At 42.6% G+C, this 10,026-nt stretch overlaps 1 protein-coding gene across 1 annotated transcript; it reads right to left on the bottom strand.

The window, feature by feature from the left end:
• Window positions 1–284: 284 nt before the first annotated feature.
• Window positions 285–2,324, bottom strand: LOC134586023 (retinal homeobox protein Rx3-like). The gene is made up of 4 exons (XM_063441526.1): window positions 2,260–2,324; window positions 1,599–1,941; window positions 1,241–1,482; window positions 285–788 (listed from the first exon to the last, which is right to left on the bottom strand). Exons 2-4 carry the CDS (start codon window positions 1,699–1,701, stop codon window positions 381–383), a joined length of 753 nt encoding a protein of 250 aa, XP_063297596.1. The 5' UTR covers window positions 1,702–1,941; window positions 2,260–2,324; the 3' UTR covers window positions 285–380.
• Window positions 2,325–10,026: the final 7,702 nt, after the last annotated feature.

The raw sequence follows: 10,026 nt of genomic DNA, 5'->3' as shown, positions 1-10,026 counted from the left end.
TTTAGGTTCATCCTGTCGTAGGTTGAACTTTACTATACCTGTGGCATTTGTGTCCTGATAGTATTCTTTAATATCAGGAACTCCCATTGCGACATATTTCTGTGTCTTTGATAAAATTGACAATTGAATCATGTGAGACTTAATTTTTCCAGAATAATTTAATTATATCAATATATTAATATAATATATTGATTATATCGTGCATCATCTCCATCAATATATTAGGGCTTTGGCCATCAATAATGGCAGATAGAGAGTTATAAATTAGTTCCTTTGCTCAGAACAATCTATTCAAAAGTTTGACCTTAAGTTACTCTTCATGAATTGACATCAAAGATGTAAAAGTGTTTTCCGAGTCAACCACAGACTCCTGGGGTGAATCAGCACATTTTATGTCCATCAATTAGGCCAACATCGGCTACAGAAAGCTGGTCATAGGAGCCATAGGGATCCATTCCATAATGGTGGAATGATGCTGAAGGAGCCTGCATCTGTTGGACCAACATCCCCGGTGCGGTAAAATTATCTCCATTCACAGGACTTGGTGCCTGGTTGAAGAGTGGCCTTTGGCTATAAAGATGGGGCGCAGGGCCCTGGACATGTGCCACCTGTTCCAAGTGTTGTTTGGCAAGCACTTTGTAATTTCCTGGCATTGATGAATACAGTCCTTGTGGATAAGGATGGGCCCTGGGTCCATGGCCACTGAGACTAAGCTGTGACACTGAATCTCTACTGGCCGCCTTAGCCTTCACTCGTTTGGCTTTTGCCCTCCGGTTTTGGAACCAGACCTGAAACAGAGACATGCAATAAATTTACCAAGTACATAGCATATACACAAATGTTTCAATGAGATATATACATATATAATAAAATTATCCATGTGATAAACATAACATAAATATTTCCGATATTATGATCAATATGATGTTCTCACCCAAAGACTGATATCTCCAGTGAGAATGCAGGTGTGTGTAATAATAAACCCTAACAACTATCCTTAATACTGAGCTCATCTCAGAGTCATTTAATAAGTTCTATGTGCAATATTTTAACTTTGGAACTGAAATTTACAATAAGCAAAGTTCAAAATTTAATGTATCATATACTCAACATCTTCAACTGCTTAAAAAATACACAGCAATAAGTTTACTAATAACGATAAAATGTACACTTCAGTACACAACTTGATGGTTGTGTTAGTAAGGTTAGGGACTGTGGATAGTTGAACATAAGCGCTTACCTGAACTCGTGCCTCTGGCAGGTTGATTTGTTTGCCCAGTTTCTCCCGTTCATATATATCTGGATATTTGTTTATTTGAAAGAAACTCTCCATTACGAACAAATCGTGTTGGTTAAAGGTTGTCCGCCTTCTGCGATGGGGTACCTCAGCATTTTCTGTAACTCGCTGTTGGTCGGGTAGGTTAGGAGAATGGCAAATCTGACCCCCTCTATGATCATTGATGGCCATATTAGGAATGTGTCCTTCAAATAGATATATAAAAAATGATTATAAACCAGTGCTTCATTCAGGCCTGATACCAAGAATCTATGTCACTATTTCACTCTCATTCCTACAGGATTCTTGGTGAGTTTATTACCTTGTGCAGATAGATAATGTGGTCCTGGGCCCTCGTATTCCACTTGGTGTTCTAGGATGTAGGCTGGGAATATATCCACTGATTCCTGCTTGAATCCAGGCATCTTCCAGCTCTGTCTAAGGCAATGTGATCCCAAGATTATAACCTGACCAGAGGGTTATGGTCTGTCCCAGAGAGATTGGTGTGTCCTAATGCAATGTGGTCTCTACATGTGTCCAACTGGGGAATGGAGCATGATGTAACATTTATACCAGCTCTGATTTGCTCCTAATAGAAGCAAGGTGAAGGTGTGAATGATGGTGGAAGTGGAGGAGGTGAAGAGGATTCCATTGTTATCCTAAACCTGAGAGAGCAGAAACAGGAGTCCAGGTTGAATACATTTCCTGGCCATTGTAATCTGACGGCTCAATACACATTTACTTCATTCTTCCAAGGAATGCTACTTTGTATACCATGCAGAGATATCCACCATATTCTATTGCGGTTTTCAGATGGATTTTGCTACTTACTCCTTCAAAGAACAGTCACAATCTGTGATTATCAATTTTAACAATTTAGCACTAATCCATATGTTGATTTTCTAGCTACCCAAATATATTCTGCAAAAGAACAGAATGTCATTTGATTTAACCTAAAACGAGGTTGGGGGGAGTTAACTCACTTTTACTACATATTTTGCAGTCCAGTGTTTAATCAGGCGATTGAGCAAAAAAGGCACAAAATCCATTTACCATTTACCAACACACACCAACCACATTTACCAACACACACATTGTCAGTCACTCCAACGCGGTTATTTACCAACACACACACAGTCAGTAACTCCAACGCGGTTATTTACTAACACACACACAGTCAGTAACTCCAACACGGTTATTTACTAACACACACATTGTCAGTAACTCCAACGCGGTTATTTACCAACACACACACACACAGTCAGTAACTCCAACGCGGTTATTTACCAACACACACACAGTCAGTAACTCCAACGCGGTTATTTACCAACACACACACAGTCAGTAACTCCAACGCGGTTATTTACTAACACACACACACATTGTCAGTAACTCCAACGCGGTTATTTAATAACACACACACACAGTCAGTAACTCCAACGCGGTTATTTACCAACACACACACAGTCAGTAACTTCAACGCGGTTATTTAACAACACACACACACACAGTCAGTAACTCCAACGCAGTTACTTACTAACACACACATTGTCAGTCACTCCAACGCGGTTATTTACCAATACACACACACACAGTCAGTAACTCCTACGCGGTTATTTACTAACACACACACAGTCAGTAACTCCAACGCGGTTATTTACCAACACACACACACAGTCAGTAACTCCAACGCGGTAATTTACTAACACACACAGTCAGTAACTCCAACGCGGTTATTTACTAACACACACATTGTCAGTCACTCCAACGCGGTTATTTACTAACACACACACAGTCAGTAACTCCAACACGGTTATTTACTAACACACACATTGTCAGTAACTCCAACGCGGTTATTTACTAACACACACATTATCAGTAACTCCAACGCGGTTATTTACTAACACACACACAGTCAGTAACTCCAACGCGGTAATTTACTAACACACACACAGTCAGTAACTCCAACGCGGTTATTTACTAACACACACATTGTCAGTCACTCCAACGCGGTTATTTACTAACACACACATTGTCAGTCACTCCAACGCGGTTATTTACTAACACATACATTGTCAGTAACTCCAACGCGGTTATTTACTAACACACACATTGTCAGTAACTCCAACGCGGTTATTTACTAACACACACATTGTCAGTAACTCCAACGCGGATATTTACTAACACACACACATTGTCAGTAACTCCAACGCGGTTACTTACTACAGTGAGAATTGTCGGCAATGCAAAGTGAATTTCATTCCAGCTAACTTCCAGTCTGTGTCAGGTTCCCAGACTGACAAGTAATACTTTTACATTGAAGTTGGTGTTCACTCTACGACTTCTGTTTCTGGCTCCTGTGAGAAATCTACACTCCTGTACTTAGCTGCATTGCATCCTACTCGGATTATCTACACTCCTGTACTTACCTGCATTGTATCCTACTTGGATTATCTACACTCCTGTACTTACCTGCATTGCATCCTACCTGGATTATCTACACTCCTGTACTTACCTGCATTGCATCCTACTCGGATTATCTACACTCCTGTACTTACCTGCATTGCATCCTACCTTGATTATCTACACTCCGGTACTTACCTGCATTGCATCCTACCCGGATTATCTACACTCCTGTACTTACCTGCATTGCATCCTACCCGGATTATCTACACTCCTGTACTTACCTGCATTGCATCCTACTCGGGTTATCTACACTCCTGTACTTACCTGCATTGCATCCTACCTTGATTATCTACACTCCGGTATTTACCTGCATTGCATCCTACCTGGATTATCTACACTCCTGTACTTACCTGCATTGCATCCTACCCGGATTATCTACACTCCTGTACTTACCTGCATTGCATCCTACTTGGATTATCTACACTCCGGTACTTACCTGCATTGCATTATACCCAGATTATCTACACTCCTGTACTTACCTGCATTGCATCCTACCCGGATTATCTACACTCCTGTACTTACCTGCATTGCATCCTACCTTGATTATCTACACTCCGGTACTTACCTGCATTGCATCCTACTCGGATTATCTACACTCCTGTACTTACCTACATTGCATCCTACCCGGATTATCTACACTCCTGTACTTACCTGCATTGCATCCTACCCAGATTATCTACACTCCTGTACTTACCTGCATTGCATCCTACTCGGGTTATCTACACTCCTGTACTTACCTGAATTGCATCCTACCCGGATTATCTACACTTCTGTGCTTACCTGCATTGCATCCTACCCGGATTATCTACACTCCTGTACTTACCTGCATTGCATACTACCCGGATTATCTACACTCCTGTACTTACCTGCATTGCATCCTACTCGGATTATCTACACTCCTGTACTTACCTGCATTGCATACTACCCAGATTATCTACACTCCTGTACTTACCTGCATTGCATCCTACCCGGATTAACTACACTCCTGTACTTACCTGCATTGCATTTTACTTGGATTATTATCTACACTCCGGTACTTACCTGCATTGCATCCTACTTAGATTATTATCTACACTCCAGTACTTACCTGCATTGCATCCTGCTTGGATTATTATCTACACTCCTGTACTAACCTGCATTGCATCCTACCCGGATTATCTACACTTCTGTGCTTACCTGCATTGCATCCTACTCGGATTATCTACACTCCTGTACTTACCTGCATTGCATCCTACCCGGATTATCTACACTCCTGTACTTACCTGCATTGCATCCTACTTGGATTATCTACACTCCTGTACTTACCTGCATTGCATCCTACCCGGATTATCTACACTCCTGTACTTACCTGCATTGCATCCTACTTGGATTATCTACACTCCGGTACTTACCTGCATTGCATCCTACCTGGATAATCTACACTCCTGTACTTACCTGCATTGCATCCTACTTGGATTATCTACACTCCGGTACTTACCTGCATTGCATCCTACTTGGATTATCTACACTCCTGTACTTACCTGCATTGCATCATACCCAGATTATCTACACTCCTGTACTTACCTGCATTGCATCCTACCCGGATTATCTACACTCCTGTACTTACCTGCATTGCATCCTACCTGGATTATCTACACTCCTTTACTTACCTGCATTGCATCCTACCTGGATTATCTACACTCCTGTACTTACCTGCATTGCATCCTACCTGGATTATCTACACTCCTGTACTTACCTGCATTGCATCCTACCTGGATTATCTACACTCCTGTACTTACCTGCATTGCATCCTACCTGGATTATCTACACTCCTTTACTTACCTGCATTGCATCCTACCTGGATTATCTACACTCCTGTATTTACCTGCATTGCATCCTACCCGGATTATCTACACTCCGGTACTTACCTGCATTGCATCCTACTTGGATTATTATCTACACTCCTGTACTTACCTGCATTGCATCCTACCTGGATAATCTACACTCCTGTACTTACCTGCATTGCATCCTACCTGGATTATCTACACTCCTGTATTTACCCGCGTTGCATCCTACCTGGATTATCTACACTCCTTTACTTACCTGCATTGCATCCTACCTGGATTATCTACACTCCTGTACTTACCTGCATTGCATCCTACCTGGATTATCTACACTCCTGTACTTACCTGCATTGCATCCTACCTGGATTATCTACACTCCTTTACTTACCTGCATTGCATCCTACCTGGATTATCTACACTCCTGTACTTACCTGCATTGCATCCTACCTGGATTATCTACACTCCTGTACTTACCTGCATTGCATCCTACCCGGATTATCTACACTCCTGTACTTACCTGCATTGCATCCTACCTGGATTATCTACACTCCTGTACTTACCTGCATTGCATCCTACCCGGATTATCTACACTCCTGTACTTACCTGCATTGCATCCTACCTGGATTATCTACACTCCTGTACTTACCTGCATTGCACCCTACCCGGATTATCTACACTCCTGTACTTACCTGCATTGCATCCTACCTGGATTATCTACACTCCTTTACTTACCTGCATTGCATCCTACCCGGATTATCTACACTCCTTTACTTACCTGCATTGCATCCTACCCGGATTATCTACACTCCTGTACTTACCTGCATTGCATCCTACCCGGATTATCTACACTCCTTTACTTACCTGCATTGCATCCTACCTGGATTATCTACACTCCTGTACTTACCTGCATTGCATCCTACCTGGATTATCTACACTCCTGTACTTACCTGCATTGCATCCTACCTGGATTATCTACACTCCTTTACTTACCTGCATTGCATCCTACCTGGATTATCTACACTCCTGTACTTACCTGCATTGCATCCTACCTGGATTATCTACACTCCTTTACTTACCTGCATTGCATCCTACCTGGATTATCTACACTCCTGTACTTACCTCCATTGCATCCTACCCGGATTATCTACACTCCTGTACTTACCTGCATTGCATCCTACCTGGATTATCTACACTCCTGTAGTTACCTGCATTGCATCCTACCCGGATTATCTACACTCCTGTACTTACCTGCATTGCATCCTACCTGGATTATCTACACTCCTGTACTTACCTGCATTGCATCCTACCTGGATTATCTACACTCCTGTACTTACCTGCATTGCATCCTACCTGGATTATCTACACTCCTGTACTTACCTGCATTGCATCCTACCTGGATTATCTACACTCCTTTACTTACCTGCATTGCATCCTACCTGGATTATCTACACTCCTGTATTTACCTGCATTGCATCCTACCCGGATTATCTACACTCCGGTACTTACCTGCATTGCATCCTACTTGGATTATTATCTACACTCCTGTACTTACCTGCATTGCATCCTACCTGGATAATCTACACTCCTGTACTTACCTGCATTGCATCCTACCTGGATTATCTACACTCCTGTATTTACCCGCGTTGCATCCTACCCGGATTATCTACACTCCGGTACTTACCTGCATTGCATCCTACTTGGATTATTATCTACACTCCTGTACTTACCTGCATTGCATCCTACCTGGATTATCTACACTCCTGTACTTACCTGCATTGCATCCTACCTGGATTATCTACACTCCTGTACTTACCTGCATTGCATCCTACCTGGATTATCTACACTCCTGTACTTACCTGCATTGCATCCTACCTGGATTATCTACACTCCTGTATTTACCTGCATTGCATCCTACCTGGATTATCTACACTCCTGTACTTACCTGCATTGCATCCTACCTGGATTATCTACACTCCTGTACTTACCTGCATTGCATCCTACCTGGATTATCTACACTCCTGTACTTACCTGCATTGCATCCTACCTGGATTATCTACACTCCTGTACTTACCTGCATTGCATCCTACTTGGATTATTATCTACACTCCTGTACTTACCTGCATTGTATCCTACCCAGATTATCTACACTCCTGTACTTACCTGCATTGCATCCTACCTGGATTATCTACACTCCTGTACTTACCTGCATTGCATCCTACCTGGATTATCTACACTCCTGTACTTACCTGCATTGCATCCTACCCGGATTATCTACACTCCTGTACTTACCTGCATTGCATCCTACCCGGATTATCTACACTCCTGTACTTACCTGCATTGCATCCTACCTGGATTATCTACACTCCTTTACTTACCTGCATTGCATCCTACCTGGATTATCTACACTCCTGTACTTACCTGCATTGCATCCTACCTGGATTATCTACACTCCTGTAGTTACCTGCATTGCATCCTACCCCGATTATCTACACTTCTGTACTTACCTGCATTGCATCCTACCCGGATTATCTACACTCCTGTACTTACCTGCATTGCATCCTACCTGGATTATCTACACTCCTGTAGTTACCTGCATTGCATCCTACCCGGATTATCTACACTCCTGTACTTACCTGCATTGCATCCTACCTGGATTATCTACACTCCTGTACTTACCTGCATTGCATCCTACCTGGATTATCTACACTCCTGTACTTACCTGCATTGCATCCTACCTGGATTATCTACACTCCTGTACTTACCTGCATTGCATCCTACCTGGATTATCTACACTCCTGTACTTACCTGCATTGCATCCTACCCGGATTATCTACACTCCGGTACTTACCTGCATTGAATCCTGCCTGGATTATCTACACTCCTGTACTTACCTGCATTGCATCCTACCTGGATTATCTACACTCCTGTACTTACCTGCATTGCATCCTACCTGGATTATCTACACTCCTGTACTTACCTGCATTGCATCCTACCCGGATTATCTACACTCCTGTACTTACCTGCATTGCATCCTACCCGGATTATCTACACTCCGGTACTTACCGCATTGCATCCTACTTGGATTATTATCTACACTCCTGTACTTACCTGCATTGCATCCTACTCGGATTATCTACACTCCTGTACTTACCTGCATTGCATCCTACCCGGATTATCTACACTCCTGTACTTACCTGCATTGCATCCTACTTGGATTATCTACACTCCTGTACTTACCTGCATTGCATCCTACCCGGATTATCTACACTCCTGTACTTACCTGCATTGCATCCTACTTGGATTATCTACACTCCGGTACTTACCTGCATTGCATCCTACCTGGATAATCTACACTCCTGTACTTACCTGCATTGCATCCTACTTGGATTATCTACACTCCGGTACTTACCTGCATTGCATCCTACTTGGATTATCTACACTCCTGTACTTACCTGCATTGCATCATACCCAGATTATCTACACTCCTGTACTTACCTGCATTGCATCCTACCCGGATTATCTACACTCCTGTACTTACCTGCATTGCATCCTACCTGGATTATCTACACTCCTTTACTTACCTGCATTGCATCCTACCTGGATTATCTACACTCCTGTACTTACCTGCATTGCATCCTACCTGGATTATCTACACTCCTGTACTTACCTGCATTGCATCCTACCTGGATTATCTACACTCCTGTACTTACCTGCATTGCATCCTACCTGGATTATCTACACTCCTTTACTTACCTGCATTGCATCCTACCTGGATTATCTACACTCCTGTATTTACCTGCATTGCATCCTACCCGGATTATCTACACTCCGGTACTTACCTGCATTGCATCCTACTTGGATTATTATCTACACTCCTGTACTTACCTGCATTGCATCCTACCTGGATAATCTACACTCCTGTACTTACCTGCATTGCATCCTACCTGGATTATCTACACTCCTGTATTTACCCGCGTTGCATCCTACCTGGATTATCTACACTCCTTTACTTACCTGCATTGCATCCTACCTGGATTATCTACACTCCTGTACTTACCTGCATTGCATCCTACCTGGATTATCTACACTCCTGTACTTACCTGCATTGCATCCTACCTGGATTATCTACACTCCTTTACTTACCTGCATTGCATCCTACCTGGATTATCTACACTCCTGTACTTACCTGCATTGCATCCTACCTGGATTATCTACACTCCTGTACTTACCTGCATTGCATCCTACCCGGATTATCTACACTCCTGTACTTACCTGCATTGCATCCTACCTGGATTATCTACACTCCTGTACTTACCTGCATTGCATCCTACCCGGATTATCTACACTCCTGTACTTACCTGCATTGCATCCTACCTGGATTATCTACACTCCTGTACTTACCTGCATTGCACCCTACCCGGATTATCTACACTCCTGTACTTACCTGCATTGCATCCTACC

This window comes from Pelobates fuscus, chromosome 2 (assembly GCF_036172605.1).
Source record: "Pelobates fuscus isolate aPelFus1 chromosome 2, aPelFus1.pri, whole genome shotgun sequence".
Taxonomy (NCBI): domain Eukaryota; kingdom Metazoa; phylum Chordata; class Amphibia; order Anura; family Pelobatidae; genus Pelobates; species Pelobates fuscus.
This window is presented reverse-complemented; position numbering and strand designations above follow the sequence as displayed.

Bases quoted from the DNA above. Each gene is read 5' to 3' on its own strand.
- LOC134586023 (XM_063441526.1), bottom strand. From the start codon at position 1,701: ATGCCTGGATTCAAGCAGGAATCAGTGGATATATTCCCAGCCTACATC. The intron at 1,483-1,598 runs GTAATAAACTCA...ATCTATTTGAAG, and splicing joins ACATTATCTATCTGCACAAG to GACACATTCCTAATATGGCC. The intron at 789-1,240 runs GTAAGCGCTTAT...TCTCTGTTTCAG, and splicing joins TGCCAGAGGCACGAGTTCAG to GTCTGGTTCCAAAACCGGAG.